The sequence below is a fragment of the Drosophila novamexicana genome, unplaced genomic scaffold (assembly GCF_003285875.2).
Source record: "Drosophila novamexicana strain 15010-1031.04,08,12 unplaced genomic scaffold, DnovRS2.1 tig00004555-arrow-pilon, whole genome shotgun sequence".
Classification (NCBI taxonomy): Eukaryota; Metazoa; Arthropoda; class Insecta; order Diptera; family Drosophilidae; genus Drosophila; species Drosophila novamexicana.
In genome coordinates this window covers 3,574,800-3,597,834 of record NW_020825052.1, presented here as the reverse complement: position 1 = coordinate 3,597,834, position 23,035 = coordinate 3,574,800, and the positions used below count along the sequence as shown (strand labels likewise).

General features: G+C 39.6%; 2 protein-coding genes across 3 annotated transcripts; both read left to right on the top strand.

Annotated features, from left to right (window-relative positions):
* The first annotated feature begins 8,452 nt into the window (after positions 1 to 8,452).
* LOC115770331 (ecdysone 20-monooxygenase) lies at positions 8,453 to 15,186 on the top strand. Its single transcript, XM_030715569.1, has 7 exons — positions 8,453 to 8,488; positions 13,130 to 13,412; positions 13,502 to 14,096; positions 14,159 to 14,336; positions 14,465 to 14,704; positions 14,794 to 15,009; positions 15,076 to 15,186. Exons 2-7 carry the CDS (start codon positions 13,136 to 13,138, stop codon positions 15,184 to 15,186), a joined length of 1,617 nt encoding a protein of 538 aa, XP_030571429.1. The 5' UTR covers positions 8,453 to 8,488; positions 13,130 to 13,135.
* A 1,948-nt stretch (positions 15,187 to 17,134) lies between these two features.
* On the top strand, positions 17,135 to 22,986 carry LOC115770055. 2 transcript variants are annotated; one of them, XM_030715147.1, is made up of 4 exons: positions 17,135 to 17,347; positions 21,296 to 21,402; positions 22,134 to 22,294; positions 22,355 to 22,985. In XM_030715147.1, exons 2-4 carry the CDS (start codon positions 21,313 to 21,315, stop codon positions 22,590 to 22,592), a joined length of 489 nt encoding a protein of 162 aa, XP_030571007.1. In that variant the 5' UTR covers positions 17,135 to 17,347; positions 21,296 to 21,312; the 3' UTR covers positions 22,593 to 22,985. The 2 variants fall into 2 exon arrangements, with proteins under 2 accessions (XP_030571007.1, XP_030571006.1); XM_030715146.1 differs by lacking the exon at positions 17,135 to 17,347 and adding an exon at positions 20,886 to 21,177 and having other exon boundaries at positions 22,355 to 22,986.
* The last annotated feature ends 49 nt before the right edge of the window (positions 22,987 to 23,035 follow it).

The window sequence follows — 23,035 nt, the reverse complement described above, 5'->3', positions numbered from 1 at the left end:
GCAACATTTTCAGCACAACAACAGCAGCAGCAGCGCTATCCCACTAGCCACAGGATCTGCAGAAGCAACAACTGCATTAGCTGGGATGACAACGATATAGCACAGAACGGGACTAAGATGGAACAGAAGCGTAGAATTGGTGTCTTCCCTCAAAAATCTTCAACTCATGACTGACGAACCATGGGCAACGCCGGGGTATACCCGTTAGTACCAATAAAAAATTAAAGTCTTTAACTCTTAAAGGTGAATATTCCAAAAAGCTAAAGGAGGAGAAATCAGTTTGAATATGATATGAATCAGTTAATAAGCTAGTTAATTTTAAACAATTAATGTTCTCGAAAAAATACGCATATGTATTTAGATCTGTTCGCAACATTTTCATCAATCAAGCCTGACAAAAAATGTCCAAGTACGCGGATTTCGTCTGGTTGTGTCTGCGAAACGAGTATAATAATCCATTAAAATACACCAAAATTAATTATTATGTAGAAATATGTGTAGGCAGCTGCTGGAATGGCTGTTGGTAGCGGGGATGGTTGGGAGGGGAGGTGGGTGGCTCACTTGTCAGGTGAGTGCTTGGTTAGGGTGGCAAAAGGGTTGCGGCTTCAGAATGCGTCTATTGCCCTGTCGCGGGCTGCGGCTTACTGTTTTTGTATTCGGCGCCAAGTTTCATGCTCAATTAAAACGTTTGTTTAATGAAAACAAATGCGCTTAATTAATAAACACGCATTTTGTGGCTTTTACCAAAAGCTTTAAATGGGGGCTCGGTTGGGTGGGGTTAAGCACAACAAGGCGCCACGATTCTGGTGCCCAGCTTTATGAAAATTTTCATAATACAAGCTCAAAACAAACAAGCAGGACTGCTCTAGGCAGTGAGTGCCCGACATGGAGATACCCTGTATTGCTTCGCTTATATAATTCTATAATCGTGACAATCACAATTGCTCAGCTTACGCAAAGGAAATGCTTCTTCGTTTCTCATCCCCACACCATGCGAAATTAGTTCAAAAATAACTTTTGTGCTTGTTGTCAGAAATAAGAAATTTGTTGGGCTCTTCGAGCTTATGCAATAAGATTTTGTCAACCTCGTGGAGAATCGGACAGGTATCCAACAATTAAGATATATTAAATCTCCAAATACTATAACAGAACCTACGTTGAAAATCTCTACTTCTCGATAAGATGGTTTAAAATATATTTGATCTATGGGGCCAATGGAAGGGTGCATATTGTAAGTTGTAACCAGACAGACATGAGATCCACTCGGTTCTTATTGCTATCACGAATATATATTAAAGGATACATACTAAAATAACATATTAAAAACTAAAATACCATATTTGCCCCTTTTCAATATGGATAGGGTATATAAAAAAACTGTCGCAGCTGTTGATGTCGTGGGTTGTGCGTAATAATTGTTGTTGCTGCTGATTATTGCTGCTGTTGTTGTTGTTGTTGTTGCTGTTGTTGTGTACAATTGTTGTTGTTGGTTTGTGTGTTTAATTGCGCGCGGCGTGGCTGAATTGCGATTTTTAAAAATTAAGTGGCAGCAGTACACATATATGTGCCATTAATTAAATTTGATCATTTGTTTATATTTGTGCCATAAATGTTTATAGTATATATGCGCAGGTATATATGTGTGTGAAAGGAACACCCTGTGCGCCCAATGTGCAAAATATTGCAGCATACTTTTAAGCGTCGGCTTAAATGCCCCAAATGTAGATTTAGTTTGCCAACAGATCGTCAGTTCTAGTTGGCGGCGCTAGTTACGAGAAAAATTCAAAAAAAAAATTATATAAAATAGTAGTACATTTTATGCAGCATTTGAGCATTGTGAAATACAGCTTAAATAAGATACAAATCTTAAGTGTTAAACTCACTTTCTACATGTTTCTCTCCACAACTTGATGCCATATGCAAAACATTATTCTATTGAATTGCAAATAAATAAATGAAAATGTTTTTGCATTAATGTAACATTTGTCTCAATGACAGCGTGCTAATAAAGATTTTAACTAAAAATGTTTTTTTATTGATTAAATTTAAGCTGTAATTAGAACGAATAATTGTTTTAATAATTAATGAAAACGGCGCCTGGATTATATACAAATAATTAAGCATACGCAGTGTTAGACAGCCCCAACTGTCGTTCTCTCTCTCACACACACTCTGATAACAACAAATAACACTTATCACGTTTAACACTCGTGCGGGTCTGGGCCTATAAAGCAATTGACTGTGACGAAATTAGCATGCGATTCGCATAAGCTACATTTAATGCGGCAATTGCAAAAAGTGCATGGCTAAATAACCTAGAAAAGCGCTTTGAGCTGAAACTGTAGACAAGCAGACCGAGTCTGACCCAAGTCGTGTGCAGGGTGCGAGGTACTGGGGCGTTGGCGCTGGTAATGCGAGTAGCGCCATACTCGATAACAGAGCTATGACAACAAATCGTTCGACGAAATATTGAAATATTTGACCTATGCAAAATGAGACCCCTTTTTTGAAAATTCCGCCGAGCTAGGCAGACCTGCTCTATGAGAAAGTCTGTGAAAGCCGATCAATGGTAAACATATGTCAATGCGAGCCACATGCGACTGCCGCCAGCTTTAATTAAAGCCAAAGTCACAGTCACAGTCACAGCCGAGGGTAGGGACTACTAAATAAACTAGACCAGCCAGAAACCTCGAGAACTGCTTTTTATAATTCCTGATTTGTTCAGTTCTTTTGTTGTTCTGGTTGTCGGGCAATTTGACCGCTTCGCAAAGTTCGTGCACAATGCGGAAATGCATTTTTGCATAAATTGATTTAAATTTTTGTTTGTTTTTCCAACAAAGTGAACGAGCGAGACAATGATATTGAAGGAGAAAATCTGGCACTTTTAATGATTTGGTATGATTATATAATATGGAATCAACAAACACAATCTCCGGGCGTAACCTCATTTGCATAGATCTTTAAGGAAATTAATTTGAGGTGGGTTCCACACTTTTCGCAATATCCACGCCTTTTGAATTGAAAATACGGGTTGGTGCTGTGTTTAATGTAGGGCAACATAAGGTGAAGGTAATTATCCCATATATACGCTTTTAGTTTAAGAAACAAAAATCAAAATGTAAAAAAGTGAATAAATATTCTTCCATATTCTTCGCAACTGTACACATGTATGTATAAATGTTCATATGCATACGTAGAAAGTAGTTTCCACTAACTTTCCACAGTTGCGAGTGGATTACAAAAATCTTCAAAAGCAGAAGGTAACTAAATACGGCTATGAATTCAGTTTGCTAGCTCCTACGGTTAGATCATTAATTATTCGGCCTGTCCATCAAGTAGTCAAATAAAGTTATATATACCTTATATAAATAGACTAACATACAAAAATGCACAAAACAAAGAAGTAAAATATCTATTCCCGATATGTGCATGCTATATGTTCACTTATCTGTTCTTCTGTGATAGGGGATATTTATACTTTATGAAGTCGACTAGGCCAATGTCTACCATCTTTATTCATAATACACAACTGAATGCACATCTACCTCTGTTTATCAATTTTTCAATTGTTATATAGTATAAAAGTCAAAATATGCAATATTTTGCAAAAGGTGTCGAGAGTTATCAGTCCGAAGTGCAAAAGATCAACACGTTAAGTGTCAGAGAAATTAGTTTAATACGCAAAAAAAGAACGAAAAGAAATAAGAGTACAAAAAATAAAGATGAAACAACATAACAATCTGTAACAAGAAACTGGCGAGTGACAAACAGCGCACAGCAGCACTTCAAAGATAAGTAGCCCCTCGCACAGATTCGAAGAGAGATCCACACAGACTACAATTTATTAATTATAATATAAAGTGTACACTTGTATAATAATAATAAAAAAGGGCCGCTCGCCAACGCTGCTGGGTCAAGTTCAAGGACAAGCAATGCGACCACAACGACGACGACTGCGTGCAATGTATGGAAATGAATGGGAATCCGAATCGGCGGAGAGGGGGATGCACTTATTCTCGCACGTAAGTGTGTGAGTGCTTCAATGAATGGGCAGCTGTGTGCGCGAGTGTGTAGAGTAGATAGTAGGGCCCCTGGTCATGTAATAGTAGATTATGTTCCGATTCGTTCTGAAGTAATCGGTCTGATAGATTTCGCTTTTCTTATCAACTTATAGACCCGGTGCCCGCGCCCGCGCCCTTTGTAGATCATTGGGTCACATACATACCCGTAAATGTTGCGATGGCCCTCAGCATTGATTTACCGCTTACAACTGGCACAATGCTGGCATCGAAGCAGGCTCTGGACTCAAGTGCTGTCGAGGATGCCGCCGCAAGCATCTGCCTGCTGCCCACTTACACATAAATACAATAAACAGAGGAAGACAACAAGGCAAAATGAATTTGCAGCTCGTGTTAATCAAGCGAAACACTCACATCAACACGATTACATACGAGTATACGCATTACGAGTACTAGTATTTATGCTCGTGCACTCAGACAGCGTGGAGCTGATTGTGAGTAGTTGTTGCAATGCACCCTGCACCTCCATTATGTGGGTAAGTAGGTCCTTAAATGCATTTCCCGTAATAAAATAAAGAGATCGATTATTCATTTATCGATTTCACAATGAAACATAGCTTTGAATACGATTACAAATAGGCGATCAAATCGAGCTGTCGATTAAAAATAGTTGCAAGAATTCCCGATTACTTAACCAGTCTGCTTAATATCGAGTAATTCTTGATGCTTATCAAAACACTGGTTTTGAAAAGTATTCGATTACCTATTAGGATTAAATTAGTCGGGTAATAAGGAACAAAAATATCAGCATTCAATTGCAAAGCCTACTTTGGTTATTTTCATTCATGAGAATCGCAAAGAAGAGCGATTGCGTGCAGGGCACCGGCTGATCGTCTAAACTCTTTAACCAGCTTCATGCTCTCTTCTTCAAATGGAGCATTCTTGCTTGTTATCAATTGTTGTTGTTATTGCATTTAAGTGCAGCTTGTTAATGCTCATTAAATGTTAAGGGAACGCTGAAGCTGCGGCTGTGGCTGAGACTCGGACTGGGACTGACACGGCGGCAGCAAGCGGAGCTCAGGCTCCATCAAAGGCAGCTCCCCCAATTGCAATTGCTGTAGCAAGAGAAGCGGCGACTCGGCGCAAAACCCGATCCAAGTCTTACGCTTTAGTCCATAAAATGATGCGAGCCGAAAGTGTCGCGGCGGGCGCGTTGAAAAGAACTTTGTGTCTGGCGAGTCGGATAGCCTTCATTTACATATAAACTGAGTGACTCGATCACATACGAATCTGAATATTAGAAGTAGTGAAGAAGCAGAAGAAAAAGTTTTAAGCCCCTAAGGAAGAAACTTGTCGTAAAATGAAAATTCAAATGAAAATCTTGAAAATACAAATAACCAGGCATAGAACGTTGGCGTCCTCCACAGCGCGTGAGAAACCTGTTCGTTGGAAAAGAGGCTTGTTGCTGTTGTTAATTGTAGTTGTTGTTGTTATTGTTGTGGCGGTGCGTGTTTGTGTGTGTGTGTGTGTGTATGTGTGTGTGTTGCGTACACAGCTAATTGAAAAAAAAAATATTAACAGCATTGCCTTTTGTTTTTGCCTTTGATTGACTGACCAACCGAGCCGAGATTGAGACCGAAATCAAGAGGAGACAGCCCAAGTGGAGAGGGCACCAGGCGAGGCAACCAGCCGAAGCAGGCAGGCAGTCTGGTATGGAATAATGGTTGGATTTACAAAGAGAAGCAGCCAACAGCAGTCGAGTTAATTAATAATGCAAAGCCCATGAGCTTGCAGTCAGTCATTCATTCACTCATTCAGTCACTCATTTGCTCCGTATGTTAGCCCAGTCAGCCAATGGATGAGACATAATCACGAGCTGATGATCTTTGCTGGCCCTGCCATAAGTTGATCGACAGGATACATAACAAGATGTGGCATTAATAAAAGCGTGTGAGCTACTTAGAAGTCAATAAAGTCAGTCAGCACACGAAAGGAAGCGCCAAGTTAGAATGAATGGGAAGCTGCAAAGATTGCAAATGCATGAGCTCTTCAGTTGATGAATAGAAAACTCTTTTCTAACATTCTGGCACACACATTACTGCTTATAACTTGGAATATACCTTTAAACAAGAAGGATCCCCGATTTTAGATTTTCGAGGTAGTGCTTTTTAACCAAAGATGGATAGCCAATTTATACACATATACTCATACTCTTCAATAATAATAAAGGAATAGACATGCCTCCAATTAACTAGCGTGCTTTGAGTCCTTCTTCACTCTTCACACCAATCTAATCCATTCCTAGCTTAAAATTTTTTAGTGGCCCTAGCTCTAGTTACTCTAGTTGCTGCATCTAACTAAGCAAGCCGCTCTATTCAGTTTTTACTACACTTAATTCATGTGTGCATGCATGCATTTGTGTGTGGCATTTACATTGTACTATCGCATGACTTAAAACAACAGCAACACCCACAACTTACAACTGAAATTCGCATTAATTTAAAACTCAATCAAGACAATTAGCGCGCACACACGGATCTCCCATCCCCCATGCCTCTGCCCCTGCCCCTGCCCCTGCCCATCACACAATACACCAACTCCCTATATATATGACGATCCCTTGCCCGCCACACCTCCATCTCCATCTACATCTCCAGTCTCGTCTCCGACCGCTCAGCTACACGGGCAACGCTCACACGCACAAATCGCAGCCAGTAGGCGGCAACATTGTTGTAGGCAGCTAGACATCTGGACAGCCCAGACGGAGCACAGCTGATTCCGCTGCCTAGACGAACCAGTTATGCAGTTGTTGTAGTCGTAGTCGTAGTCGTAGTTGTAATCCAACCTACCTCACGCCAAGCTGCTCGCTGAGAGGCACCACCGGGCAGCGCACGCGGCCACGCATTGAGGTAGTTGCTGTTGCTGCTGTCGCCGTCGCCGTCGCTGTCGTTGTCGCCGCCTGCCAATGTGTTGCATAAATGCAGCTCTCGATGTAAACATTTCAATAAGCCACACAACAACAGCAACAAAACGCCTTGGCTTCCATTGTTTCTTGGCAAACTTTCATTGAGATTTTATATGCAAAAAAAAAAAAAATAACAAAAAACAAAAACAACAAAGCAACAAAATACAAACGCAAACAGCGAGCGGAGCGAGAAGTCAAACGACAGCAGCGCACTTGTTGTTGTTGTCCCCTTATCAGCGGGAGAGCGAGCGCAAAGAGCCACAAAGAGAGCGAGAGAGGACGCGAGAGTCTGTTCGTCTGTTTGTCTGTGGCGAGCGTGAGAGAGTGTAGGCAACATGGTTCAGACACGAGATGCTATCATATCATGCGGCATCGCCTGCCGGGAGACCAGACCCCACACACACTGACACACACACACACACACATACTGACAGAACCTTGCCTTACTCACACAAAACGGATTCGAACAGCTGGTCGGTCGGTCAATCGTTGATTGCACGATCACATGAAAGCCGATCAACACGATCGATCCGAATCTCAGCCACTTGTTGCATCTGTTGTTGTTGCTGTTGTTGTTGTTGTTGCTGCTGCCGTTGTTTATGTTGTTGTTGTTGTGGTGCTTGGTTATTAAATCAGTTGAAGAGCTGCTCGCGATCGCATTGCCGAGCCGCTCAAACGATCGTACATCGTGGTCGTCGTCGCTAACTGTGGACTCAACATTCGTTCCCATTCATATTCAGTCAGTCTTTGACTAAGCGTCGCAGTTGTCATCGCAGCGGGCACTGTGGTTACTGCTACTGTTTCGGATTCTGAATCGGATTCTGATTCTGTCTGTTGGGTTCCTTCGGTTTCGGGTTTGGAGAACGCTAGAAGCTAAGCACACGCATATATTTCTAATGAACGGATACGGATGCGGTTTTGATTGCACACACTCACACTCACACACACACACACACAATAGGCAGCCAGAAACTACGAATCTCCAGCACGAGTGCAAAAGTGCAATGTCTGGATGTGATTAACAATAAAGTTCAGCATGTTCTATTGTTTTCGGAACCATGTCGAGATCGACATTACCAACAACAACAACAACAACAAGAAGAACAACATCGAACGGAGCTTCTGATTTTGATTAGAGAGATCGCAGATCGAAGAAGAAAATATGCAGCAATAAAGAGCTTTAATAGCAACAAATATAATCAATGTGCAATATAGCTAAAATATTTATAAAATATTCTAGAAAAAAGAAAATATCAATTAGTTTTATATATATTATAATTAAAATCAATTCAAATGCCGGTTAGTGATAATAGTTTTACACATATATATAAATATATGTTCTGCAGTGCAATGTTGTCAATAAATAAATAAGTTAATTTAGTGAACAAAAATGCCCAAAATGCTAGTTGAAAGTCCATTAACAACAACCACAACAACAACAACAACAGCAACAGCTACAGAACGGATCTTCTATTGGATTTAAAAATAATACGCAAAAAACAAGGTAAGTTGAGAGTTTAAGAAAGATAAAAACGTGCACTTAAATAAATAGACGTGCTCAAAGGAATATTGATTAGAAATATGGAAGATTATTTAACTTTAGTAGGTTTGAAAATATAATTAAGGAAAGATCATAGGGAAAACTGGATCAGCTATCAGCAGGCCTTTTTTGAAAGGATTAATAATAAACTGCTTATTATGATAGTTAAGCTTTGATATGGTAGAGTGTGTGCTGCTTTTAGGTATTTCTTAAGATAAAATGGGTCAAGGTCGAACTTAATATTAGTATTTAATATTCAGGCTGTCAGTCAGGCTGTCAGTCAGGCTGTCAGAGGAAGCATTAATATGTTTGATTCCTTAAGATAAGATTTCGCATGTATTTTCATAAATTTGAAAACCTAAAAATTGCAATTGCAGAATAGTTTTTTCCAGTGTAAGCCCCATATATAAAAATGTTCATAAACCGCAGTTAATCAAAAAATTATAATTAAATGTTCGCAACTTCAAAATGAAATCATACAAAAAATAAGTAAAATGTATATATATATATATATATATATATATATATATATATATATATATATGCATTATGTGTATATTTAATAAATAAACATTTATTTAACTTTGGCAAACATTAAATTGCAATTAACTTCTCAGCTCTTCTCACGGCTGTTGCTCTCGCTTCAGAGTGGAAGCGGGTATTTTGCCAATTGCTTCATTTGAATCTCATTTTTATTTATTTATTAATTAATTAATTACTCATTATTATTTATCAGACGGTACCACGCAGCCTTTAAGTGAGAAATTTGCCAAATTGCCTGCTCTTTATAATTATCATGTTTATGATGTTCTCAAAGGCCCATTTACTTCAAGTTCATTATCAACATTAAAAAGTTTTATCATACAACATTAAAGCCCAACTTTATTGTTAGCCTGATTTGTAATAAACACAAATAAAGTATTGTTTATTTTTATACATTTTCAAAGTGAATGTCAGTCGCTCCTTTTTCTTTACTTTTTACATTTTTCATCTTTTTTTTGTCAATTTTTATCGTTGTCTTTTTTTTTTTAAATAACGTGCATTGACCGCCAATTTTCGAGGCGATGATACATTTTGTTAATGGAACGATTATTGTGGTCTCAACTGAGTTTCGGTAATAAAATATGGGGTGTAAATACTCATTCACGGAATGTGTTTATTTTTAAATGAATATTCATTGCAAAAGTCTCTAATCAAAACAAGATTTACTTTTGTTTACATAATCCATGATCCAACGTGAAGCATATTTGCTGAAATGCTCAAGAATTCATATATTGAATTTCAAGAAGTATTACGGATTCTGTTTAAACTATCTTTCATTAACTTCGAAATATTAATCCTATTCTTTGGAGTTCTAAGCCATGGGTATAATATTAGCTATTGCAGGCTCATTGTTATTCAAAGAATGTCCAATGTTTGTTTATCGGGTTCCACTTGAAAGTTCTCACACTTTTCTTCTCTATCGCCTTTCTAACGATTCTTCAGCTATTGAATAATTCACGTAATCAACGGCAACAACGACAACAAAACCCAAAGCTAGTTTGGTCATAACCAGACTTCGGGACTGCGGCTCTTCAGCAAATATCTAATGCGAAATTTCTCTATTTTTTATTTTTTTTTTCTATTTCTCTATTACAATTCAAAAGTGTGCGTCGAGTGTTAAGGCCCAGGTAGGTGGAGGTTGCCTACAGAATCCCATGCTCAGTTGTAGTTGTCTCAGGCGCGTCGTTGGCCGTACATTGAACTTGGCCAAACGTCGGACAGGGCTTAGCTAATGGGTTGGGATTCTAACTCTAGCTCTTTCTGGCCAACCGCTCCCTCTCTTTCTCCCGTCGCCTATCGCCGTCTATCGCTCCACGGAACAGCTGACAAACGCTATGCGCGAAAAATTGTTGGCCCGCTGGCTGCTGCCGGCTGGCTGTTGGCCTGCTGGCTGTTGGCCGGCTAGCTGTTGGCCGTTTGTGGCCTGAGACTTGGCCGTGACCATGAAGCCATCAGTTCGGTTGGGTTCCGTTGCGTGTGCAATGTTATATGCTCGGTAGTGACATAATCTGCTGATGTTGAGCGTTCTACGCTTTGGGCTGAGGTTTCTTCTTCTGTAACTGCGCAGCGGATCGCGTGGCTTTTATTTTAATAATATAATATATTTTTATTATTATTATTGGTGTGGTTCATTTGCATAAGTGTGAAGAAAAAAATGTGCCAATCAAAAAAAAAAAAAAAAAAAATAGCCAAGAATATGATCAAAACTTTATGTAAATTCTGATGAAAACACAAACTTGTTTATTTCGCAAAATAAACAACGACAATATATCGGCTAATTGGTAGAACACTTTTTTCTCTCTTTTATTTTTAGTTTTTTGTATTAAGTTAATGTTTTTTATTTTGTGCCACATTTTAGCAACGTTCGCAGGTCGCCTTGTATAAGTACGAGTTTTTACAAAGTAACTAAGCAAATGCTGAATAATTTTATGAAGGTGTCAACAATAATTTGCGGTTGCACTTGGACTTGGACGGCCTGACGCCACAGGAATCAGTTCAATGCAAACTAATTTGCTGAATTTGTCGAAATTATTTACATTTTTATTGTGCATTTTTCTTTTTGGATTTTTTGGTTTATTTTCGGGAAAGCATTCTGCGAAAGCTGTAAGGTAAAACCAAAGAAAAAATACAACTGAAGAAAGCTGAAAAATGATCAACAAATTAAGCAAAGGAATGCAACAGTTCGCGTGGAGCGTGCGACCCAATACAGTGGGCTGTGAGCTATCCGAAAGTGCTTGAAATTTGGTTTCTGCCCAATTAGAATTTTTCACTGTTAAATAGCTGAGAAATTCTGAGTGTAACTAACCAAATTACGTGAGCCAAAGAGTATATCAAGGAAAACTTTCTGAAGCTTTCTGAATTTAATTTAACTTCTCTTTAAACTGATCTTAAGAATGAATCAGCTTATACATTTATAAGAGCTATTGCTTGATATACTTATCTTAAAATCAATGTGTTTGCGCAGACAAAAATAAATCTAGAAAAATATATCAAAACATATGTTGAAAATGATTAATTGATTCCTCAATACTCTACCTCTACAAAACTATTTGTCCAGGTCACACACAACTTATATCAAATAAAACCCCAAAAGTGCGTTGAATTCTATTTGCGCAGAAATTAAGATAAGGCCAATTTCTGTTAAGGTTTTATTTTCGGATTAGCTACGTAACAATTTGCTGTTCCCTGATGTCGCCAACTCGTTCACTGATTTCTCATATAGGGGCTTCTAAGTCGATAGGCTTCTAGTTGGGTGACTTGCAAAAAGTTGAAACACGAGAAATCATAGAAATCATAGCCAGTTCAGCACTTCCTTCTTTGCTGTTAATCACTTCCTCATCTCTGGGGCGACGCGTGCGCCGTTCTTAGCGCTTCTCACTTTTCCAAGCAGCTAGCAATAAAGTAGATGAAAAAAAAACTCGCTTTTATAATAAGAATTCTTGCGAATTCTACCAAGCACACACAGAGCTCGTCTCGTCGGTTGCCGGCACCATGATTAATATGCATATACATAGATCGACTCGGAATCGAACGGGGGAATGTCTTCGCGTGTTGCTTGTCGTTAGAGCCGCGTTAGAAGCCCCCGTTCCAGTTGACTGTGAAAACCGGCTCCGAAACTGGCCGCAGGCAGCGGGAAGAAAGCATTGGGCAAGCAGAATGCGACATTAGAAAGCATATTATGTAATTTATTATGTAAGACGAGACGATGGGAAAGTTTTTGTTCTTTACTCTCAGCCTTGTGCTTTGGCTTTTGTTTTGGTTTTGGTATTTCACAATGCCAATCAAGTATTTCTCTACACAACAATTCAATGGGCCAATGCGCAAATAAATATTCGGGTTTTTTTCGGGTTTTGTTTATCACAACAAAGTTTACGACAGTCTCGGGGAATGACGCCTTAAGAATATATATTTTTGCCTATTTAGCAAGTTGATTGTTTTTTCTAGTTCAACCTAAAATACTTATAAATGTGAAAGAAAAGAAAGTTGTTTACTCTAGGGCATCGTTTAGTCTCTCTCCCAATTTTGAGTGTAGTGAATTTAAAGAATTCTTCTGGAGTATATGATGCAAGGCTCTTGTTGGATCTTATCTTATATTCTCTATGATGTAGACACTTTTACTAGCCCGATATTCGTCAGATACAATCTTAATTGTAGTCTCTTTTTGGGTTTATTGCCCCAATTTTTTGTTTTTTGGCAAGTCACAGTGTCTTAGGGTTTTTTTTTCACACAACCTTGAACTGTATCGTTGTTGGGTTTATCTTATCTGGAGGCTTACAGTAGAAAGACATTTGCTCGGTTGTCACAAAAAAATGTTCTTATCGTGCTCCCAAATATAATGCAAAATCTATGATTAGCAAATATAAGTGGCAATTTTCATATAAATCAACATTTAAGGTAAGGCCAGAGACCGGTTTGGTTTGAGGTCTGTGCATGACTTCAATTAAAGGCCTGAAATTGTTTAGAGTGCTAGAAGATTTGCATAAAATAAGTAGAATATTTTATGAAAAGCATTCAAAACGCGTTAAGTCCGCCAACAACTACTCCACCTCTCACTCTTTATAGCCTCCGATGGTAATGGCCGTGATACTGTTGCTCGCCCTGGCAGTTGTACTCGGTTGCTATTGCGCGATTCACAGGCAAAAGATCAGTGCGATTTACTTGAAGCCGCTGCTAAAGAATACGCCGCTGGAGGATTGTTATCATGCCACGCCCATCGAGCAGCGAAAGCGTCGCAGCATCTGGGATATACCCGGACCGCAGCGGATACCATTTCTGGGCACCAAATGGATATTCCTCTTATTCTATCGGCGCTACAAAATGACAAAGCTGCATGAGGTCTACGCAGGTGAAAGACTCTCACAATTTTGAAGAGCACATGCCAATATTCTTCTCTCTTCTTTCTGCCCTCTTCTCTCTTCGATGTGCACACTGCAGATCTGAATCGACAGTACGGTGACATTGTGCTCGAGGTGATGCCCTCGAATGTGCCCATTGTGCATCTATATAAGCGCGAGGATCTGGAGAAGGTGCTCAAGTATCCCAGCAAGTATCCCTTTCGCCCGCCCACCGAAATCATTGTAATGTATCGACAATCCCGACCCGATCGCTATGCCAGCGTGGGGATAGTCAACGAGCAGGGACCGATGTGGCAGCGACTGCGCTCCTCGCTCACCTCCAGCATCACCTCACCGCGCATCCTGCAGAACTTTCTGCCCGCTCTGAACGCCGTTTGCGATGATTTCGTTGAACTGCTGCGTGCCAGACGCGATCCCCAGACCCAGGTGGTGCCCAACTTTGAGGAGTTGGCCAATCTGATGGGTCTGGAAGCCGTTTGCACCTTGATGCTGGGCAGGCGAATGGGATTCCTGGCCGCCAATGCCAAGCAGCCGGAGAAGATAAGCCAACTGGCGGCGGCTGTCAAGCAGCTGTTTATCTCGCAGCGCGATTCATATTATGGCCTGGGCCTGTGGAAATACTTTCCCACCAAGACGTACCGGGAGTTTGCGCGTGCCGAAGACTTGATCTATGAGTAGGTATAAGATGCTTTATGTGCAAGCTACCATCGCAGCCATGTCTAATGCGTATTTGCAGTGTCATCTCGGAGATCATTGACAACGAGCTGGAGGAGCACAAGAAATCGGCGGCCTGCGAAGATGAGGATGCGGCGGGCTTGCGCAGCGTATTCCTCAACATACTCGAGCTCAAGGAGTTGGACATACGGGACAAGAAGTCGGCCATTATTGACTTTATAGCCGCGGGTATTGAAACGGTAAGCTTATCTTAATCCAGTTATGATTCAACATCGCCTTCGCCAAATTCCTGGTGCTTTCTTAGAGTACTGCTTGGAGCTGAGTCTTTCTTTGCTTAACTATTATTCTTAATTCATTCTCTCTCTAGCTAGCCAACACCCTGCTATTTGTGCTCAGCTCCGTGACAGGAGACGCTTCGGCTATGCCTCGCATACTCGGCGAGTTCCTTGAGTATCGCGACACTAACATTCTGCAGGATGCGCTCACAAATGCCACATACACCAAGGCGTGCATTCAGGAATCGTACAGGCTGAGGCCCACGGCCTTCTGCCTGGCACGCATACTCGAAGAGGACATGGAACTCTCCGGCTACTCCCTGAATGCGGGCGTGAGTACTCAACGCAATTGTGCAAGATATATGCAAATCGTAGTCTCTAACAGTTTTTATTTCATTTCTTTTGGCACTCTAATCTTTAGACTGTGGTGCTGTGCCAGAATATGATCGCCTGCCACAAGGACAGCAACTTTCAAGAGGCCAAACAGTTTTGTCCCGAACGCTGGATAGACTCCAGCTCGGGCAACTTTACAGTGAACGTGGACAGTGCCAGCATCGTGGTACCCTTCGGCGTGGGTCGACGCACCTGTCCCGGCAAGCGTTTTGTCGAAATGGAGGTGGTCCTGCTGCTTGCCAAGGTTAGTCAACGCGGATGCTCAATGATCAAATATATGGTAGATATTAATATTATCCATTATGTGCAGATGGTGCTGGCTTTTGATGTCAGCTTTGTCAAGCCGCTGGAGACGGAATTTGAGTTTCTGCTAGCCCCGAAGACGCCGCTAAGCTTAAGGCTGCGCGATCGCGAGTTATGAAACGCATTGATCTTAGGCGTTTGTATCCAATATAAACTCCGAAAGGTAAACAACTCATATAGCTATACGCTCCCAATTTGGAACCGATCATTAGGTCAATCCTTTTCCCGTACAAATTTTAATTTTTTATAGTTTTTTCTTAATATAAAAGCTATCTATTCGAGGATATTCACATCCCTTTAAAGATCATTAAATATGGGTACTCCCGCAAATACAGGGTACCACTTTAAGATTTCATCCAAAAAGTATGCTTTAAAAATGTAACTTAAAAATACTTGAACTAGATTTTCCTTATTTTCATAAAGTTTCAACAATGTGAGCGTCTTTCATATGAGTTAAGTAAAAAACTAGAAAACATAAATAAACAAATATAACCCAGAAATCTAACAAAAGTGAAGAAAACACCAAACTGTACATAGAAGAAGAGTCCAGAGAGTAGAGTCCATATAGATTCAGTTACCCGTACCGTAGCTGTCTCTGTATAAGTTTCATTGTGTTGTTGTAGCTAGTTATTGTTAATCTTAAGTAGCGGCAATTATTTTTGTGGCCTGTAAACGGAAAGACTGTATTTAAGTTTTGTTGTTTCTATAATGAGGTGGCACGTAATGTAATCTGTATAAAACAACTAATTCGTAATGCTCTGTACAGTTAACCAATATGTATTTATTCAAGTTTTTTATTTCCTAGTTTTCTAGCTGTGTATATTTTTGTTAAATGATAAAAAGAAAAGCAAACAAACAAACAAACGAGAGTTAAAAACAATAACGAAAAAATAAAGTAATACTTTTGAACTGTGTTTTTAAATGTTGCGAAGTTTCCTTTGTGGGTGTACTTTGGTCAGCCACAACAAAATGATCATTTCGGATCAGTTTTTCAAGACAAAAGGAAACGGGCTGCCCATTAAACCTTGAACTATAGTGTAAACTCATTAATCCTTGCAGGGACCACAGTATATCGGTTAGCCGAATTGCTCCTGATTGACGCTTAAAAAGTTGCAAGTTTCGGACTTGACAGCACTCTTGAGCTTTACCTATTTTTTTTATAACTTTTGTCTGGAATAACCCCTAGCCACTCCGAAGGAAGCGTCAAATAGACAGAAGATGATTATGAGTCGATTAGACAGCCATGGTTCTATGATTACCCAACCGTAGTCTGGCCTACTAAAGGGATATATGTCGTAGTCGATTATCAGAGGTCATCTGAGATCTGTTATTGACCAAGAATACGCATTAAGCGCCCTTTTCTGCGCAGATGTGCTGCTTTTATACTTCCCCTGGATATTTTTCCCAGCCGTAATGGCACTCAAGCCTATAAAATCCAATTACTATAATATATGACTCCTATAGGTATATTCAAAAGTAAAGCTTTTGTATAGAGCACGAGAGTACCTAATCCATTGACAGGCCTGAAATTAGCGAAGGTACTTTTTTGTTCCTAAAGTAAGAAGGGAAATAGCTACGTCAGCAACCTTAGCACATTGTAGGGACGTCTCACATATTAGTCAGTGTTTGCCTGCCTGGTTTGTAGCTCGGCTATTGTAGTGATGTCTGATATATTAGTCAAAGTGTTCAACTGTATGGTTTGTAATTCGGCTAAGAGGCTAACTTGGCAAATTACACTGGTGGTCATTTCGGCTATATTACAAATTTAAAATCTCACTTCAAATCGAAGTTTTATTGCCAAATTTGACATTTGAAAAATAAATCTGCCATTTTGACTAAATATGTTATATTTATAAATTTTTATTCCTAGATTTTATAAGTTGTGCATTTGGTGTGCTTAAGGTTTCTAAACATGTTTCAAGCGCTTGTTCTCTTTGTTTGCTCCATTATGCTCCGCTCTTTGTGCGGTTCTCTCTCCCTCTTTTTCTCTCTCTCTCTCTCTGTCTGTGGGTCTGGGGCTGGGGCTTGGGCCTGTACGGCTTGGGTTTTAGGTACGTTACAACAGTTGACGTTGGCGTGTCGTCGGTTTCAGTTTCAAACTTTCCCGATTGAGCAGAACAAAAATTGAAAAACAAATCATATTTTCTATAAAATTGCGCGCTTGAAATTCAGACTGTATCTGTATTTGTGTCTCACTGTAAACGTGTTTGTGAAGAATACTAAAAGCTAACAACATAAATTGGCTGCACTGTTCTGCACCTCTAATAAGTATTAGCCAAGTACGCAAATGTAAAATATGTTGTAATACTCACACACACACACACACACACACTCACTCACACACACATGAACTAAAAACCTGTTTGTTTTAGAGTCAGCCAATGAAAACTTGTATGAATTAAAATTAATCGTAACTAACTTGTGGCAATACGCAAAAGTGCATCATTTACTATCAGAAACGAGTGAGTGCCTCAGACTCCAGACTCGGAGTTGGGGGAGGAGACGAAGACACAGATCTTTGCTCTCATCTCCAAGATCGATGCTCTCGCCGAGTGTGCAGCCCCACCCGAAAACTAATTGTTATTGTGGTACAGTAAACAGCCAATAGCAATGACAGCCACAAGAGGAGCGTAACAAATTGTTGCTGTTATTATTTGACTTGCTAATTATGCACAATTTACACTAGTTAACAAATTGTTGGTTTTATGATTCACAATGCGCCTAGCACGAGAGGAGATCTACACGATTTAGGCCTGGAATGCCAACCATTCAAATTTCTAGGGGAAATGAGAAATTAGTTCTTTATTTAAACAGTTGTTTTAGACAATTAAAGAATAGTTTTCTTTATTCAAAAAGAATTTATCTTAGTGAAGGAAAATAAATGCTTCTCTTTGATTTGGAATATTTAAATTGTATTTCAAGTATATATATCTAAACATCCTATTTACACAGCAGTTCGATGTTTTATTTATTGTATTAGCTTGTGAGGCTTAGTTTTTGTACTAACTCTTAGATAAGCTCTTATTCTCTCTGTATTATTCTAGAAGGCCCCTTTAATGGCGGCTAACACTGACCTTCAGTGTGGATTTGTCATTGAATTCGCCAATGGGGCTGCCTAGGCAACCGCTCCAGCCCAACAATCCCTACCTTAACTCAAACTAGAATAACAACTTGCATGTCTGAACCGGCTAACACCCAACCAGGTTGAGGGGGTGTGAGTCCAAATGAGGTCAACAAAGTGCGCGCTAGAAAATCGCAATTCAGTTTTCATTGTTTTCCCTTAAGCAGCAACCCGGCCCAAGTACAGTAGGCGCCTACGCGAACCGCCCCATTGAACGTGTATCTGCCCAAAGCCAGTTTGCCAGTTGGCCAGCTGTGCATATCAATGCAGTTTAGCTGTGCCGAGCTGGATTTTGCATGAGAAACAAGTTTTGTTGCGCTTTTCAATGAATGCAGAGAGGATCTTGACGATGTTCACACTTTGTCATCCTTTGGCTGTCGCAGGAAGCTTACAAATGAGCCGCAGTTAGGCAAATAAAGTGAAAGAGCAGCAGCAAAAACAAGCCACGATACCGTCTGCAAGAATGACAGACCAAAACAAAACCAAACAAAACAACAAGAATAAGAAGAAGAAGAAGGAGAAGAACATTAACAACATAACTGGCAAGTCGATGACCCAATCGGACCAGACCAGTTATAGGGCTGCCCGCCAAGCCCTTTCAAGATGCCTGCAACAGAAAGCGAAACGAGGTTAAAACACACTGTTGGCCAAAATATTGGGCACACCAGCAGAGAGCGAGAGCGCGAGTGTCTGAGCGCGAGTTTTGTGGCTGCGCGAGCGCAAAACAGGTGTGGCTGCCTCACTCACATATCCCTCTCTCTCTCTCTCTCACTCTCTCTTTCTCTCTCTTTTGAGCCGTTTCCCCCCCGACACTCTCTGCTCCGTGAAAACCCGTTCAACTGGTCAAGCGATTTGTTTACATTATTTTGTGGTTGTTTTGCTCGCTGCGTTGTTTGTTTTCTTTTTACAATTTTTTTTTAATTGTTTTCTAAATTGTTTGGGGTTTCGTCTTTTTGGTTAGCTTGGCTAAAAAAACGTGAGAAATTTGTTAGCAACATCATGAAAAGTGTTGTCGTGTCGATTACTTATTATTCAAGCATTATACAAATTATTTTGACTCGGCAGTTGCTACCAAAAATTACTTAAGCCCCATTTTCTAGATTTAATCGCATTGCAACGAGCTGAATCATGACTCAATATGACATAATAAATAAGAGAAATGCTTTTTTTGTGACTTTAAATAAAAAACCGACATTAAAAAACTTTAGGACGTAAAATATTTGTAACTATTTTATACGCTGAAACCATTGAAAATTGGTAAAAAGGGTATTATGTTTTGTTGCAAATGTATGAAACAAACAAAAGAAAGCATCCCCTGCCCCACAAGGTATATATATTCTTGATCAACATTAATAACCAAGTCGATCGAGCCATACGCGTCGATCTTAGAGCCTATTAAGCCTCGATGTCAAATTTAAGGTAACCAGCTTTACCCATAGAAATATACAGAGTATAAATATTTACTTCAAATGTTATTTAAGTTCAGTTTTAGACGGCTTTGCATTTATATAAGTTTGTAAGATTATCTTAAAACAAGAAGAAAGTATATAGGGTACATCAGACGTCGTTATTTCTCTTTCTGAAATTCCCTTATAAATGATGTATTGTTTTGATTTTTACAAAGCACACGCAATTGTTTGCCACATTTAGAGCTTCAGACCCTAGACACTAGAATATTTATTAGTACCACAAATTAGTGTTAACTAACAATAACAATGCTCAGTCACTTTTTCCCTCTCTGTCTCACCCGTGCTCTGACTTTCTTACTCAAACCTGGGTGAAAGTTTTTCTCCGCGACTTTGATTTGAATTTGAGTTTAGGGTTCTGGTTTTCCCGCTTGAATTTTAATTGTTTATGCAGGTCGGGCGGGGTTAACTGTTTACTGCGCCCCCCTCTGCGCCTCGACTCCACCCACAACTGTGCTGCGTTTATGGTATTTATTTTATTGTACGTGCTATTTGCAATTAGTCTTAATCAATGCGCGACGCCAATGGGGCATGAATGAATGCCCCGAATAACTGAACCATGCAGCGAAATATAACGAGTATTGTGGAAAAACAACAACAATGGCAAAAGTGTTGGCCTGGCCAAGTGTCGCATTGTTTTGCTTATTGGTTGAACTGTAATTATCAACACGTCATTAAATGGGACTTAGAAGTACTATTGAAAGTGATATAGCTATCTAAACATACATGAAGCTGACGGGTGCGACTGATTGACCGACAGACACACACAGCCCGAACTGTAGAAGCTTTTGAACTGTTTAGGAATGTTCAATTTTGTCTTGAATTGATCGACTTCAAATTTTAGATTAACAAGCAAAATGCATAAAGACATGAATCGCACTATTCCTATAATTGTGAAATAATTTAATTTAGCCATGAATGGAAAGTGTTTGTTGTAGTAATGCTTAAAATGTAAGTTTATAACTCTATCTGGTTAAAGCCTTGTAATACCAGCTAGAACTGATTTCTATATGGCCCATTCGTAAAAAATTGAAAACAAGCAAAGCCGGACAATACACGCGATCAGAATTCCTCAACATGGGATAGTTGTGGCAGTCGAATCATCTACCAGACAACTCATTTGTACGTAGTCCGCATAGTTTTGGAATCACTTGGAATTGCACCCACACCCAGCTATGACATCATTCGCTAGCCAGACAGCCCTTAGGAATTAGTCCCGCCAATCAATTAGACGCCAGTTGCGAACCCATTTGGAAGTTATGTGGGAGACCGATGCCAACAATTGACACAAATACCCAGCACATTGCGTGGCATACAACACGCTCCACTGCGCACCCGAGCTAATAACGAGTATAACAAATAACCCAGAGCCAAATATGGCAGATACATCTAAGCCCAGAGATACTGAAGAAATTCTTTAAATTGTTCTTCGTAGGCCATCAAACAAAAGTTTAAAATAAATAAACAAAAAATAAGAAAACCTTAAGCCAGACGAACGAGATGAGTTACTTGCGCTCAATAGGTACTTATTATACTCTATAAATGGATAGCTTGGCTGACTGATCTAAACGAAATCCCATTGCCCAATTGAACAGTTCGTTAATTGATTGATTGATTGATTGCATTCATCTAATCCACAGAAATCTCACGCGTCGAAATGTCGCCGGCGGATGACAATTCCTTTGCCACAACAAGTGGCAACAAGAAGGCAACCTACACTCTGATATCCATCAAAGTGGTGGAGCTGGTGAGTCAAGTTCAACAAAGCAAATTAACACCCTACCTAATAAAGTTGTAAACAAATGCTGATATTAACACTAGAATTAACTGATGTTCTAATATTTAAAGGAGAAACAGACTTAGATTTTTATATTTCTATCTGGAATATAGTTTACAAAAAACAACTCTGAGTGACAGCTCTATGATGGATTATAGGTCTCAGAAATATGGCAAAAAAAATGTAATAAAGCAATGAAATATATGCATTCCATTTGCATGTATCACTTGTTGCAAACATCACGGTACAGACATCACCAATTTGTGGATATAACAAATTGGAATTGCCTTCCAGACTTCATATAGCTTTGATATTGTAGCCTCGTGCTTCATTGTCGAGCTCGTACTCTGGTTTCTTTTTATATACGATCAGATACTCTCTATAATGTTAACACACACAAATATTTTCCGTTTTCCGTTGTTCCATCAACGGGAAACAAATCTCCCAAGCTTTTTTAGGTGTTTATAGTAATCCTATCCAATCTTCGGCAACCCAAAGATAACTATTCATTCTCAAATTCTTTAAAAATTTACAAATACTATCCTATTGGACTATGTCGTGCCTATGGATTGTATCACTTGGGTTATTTAACTATATAATAAACTGAATGAATACTAATTTGGGTCCTAGCATAAATCTCTAATATATATTTGTATTGTAAAGTTTCTTAATGTGGTTTAAATGATTCTTCTACTTACCAGTGTCTGCTGATATGTTGCCTGGGACTGATAGATGAGCCGGCAACCAACTCGCATTTGCGTATATTCATCACACCCAGGGTCATGGCGCTGTGTTATGTGACCTTTGGAGCACTGGCGATTTACACGGCAATCTATTTGATCATGGCTCTGTTTGGGGATCTGTGCGTACACTTAACCCGAGTCTAACGATTTTTTAACTATCCTTATCCACATTTCTGCAGCACGCCTTGGCGCACCGCGACGCTGTGGTCTCTGGTGGGCTTCGTCCTTTTTGTGGCCGTGACGGCGCTGTTGTTCCGTGACTGGAGCACCACCAAGGATCGCAATTACTGGCATCCCAATATGCATCGCCTGGATCTGGTAATGGCTTCCGCATCCATATCGCTGGTCACCGCCCTGGTCTACCTGCTGGACGTCCTGCTAACCATTCGCTTTGGCGTGCACGGCGATTTGGAATGACATGGCGTTGGACCGTTCCAGTCTCTGGCCTAGTGTGACTGTAATATTTACAGAGCTTAGACGTAAGCTTAACCCACTCCCAGCTAATTGTAACAATTGTTCTGAAGCACATGTCAAAATCTGTACCATATACATCATAATTGCCATCATTGAAAGATAATGTACAAAACGAATTGTAGGACATTTTTATAAGTCGAGAAATATGCGTTGAAGTTTCGCTTACAGCCCTTAGAATACGAATCACGAAATCTTTTCTTTCTAATCTACTTAACATAAGTTTTTTCACCGAATATTTTTGTAACAAAAGAAATAAATTTTCACCAAAAAAAAATTTTAATTAAAATGGAGTAACGAACATAATAATTCATTTGTTTAAGCCAATAAACATATATATATATGCATACATAAATAAACATAATATATATATATATATTTTTTTTTTT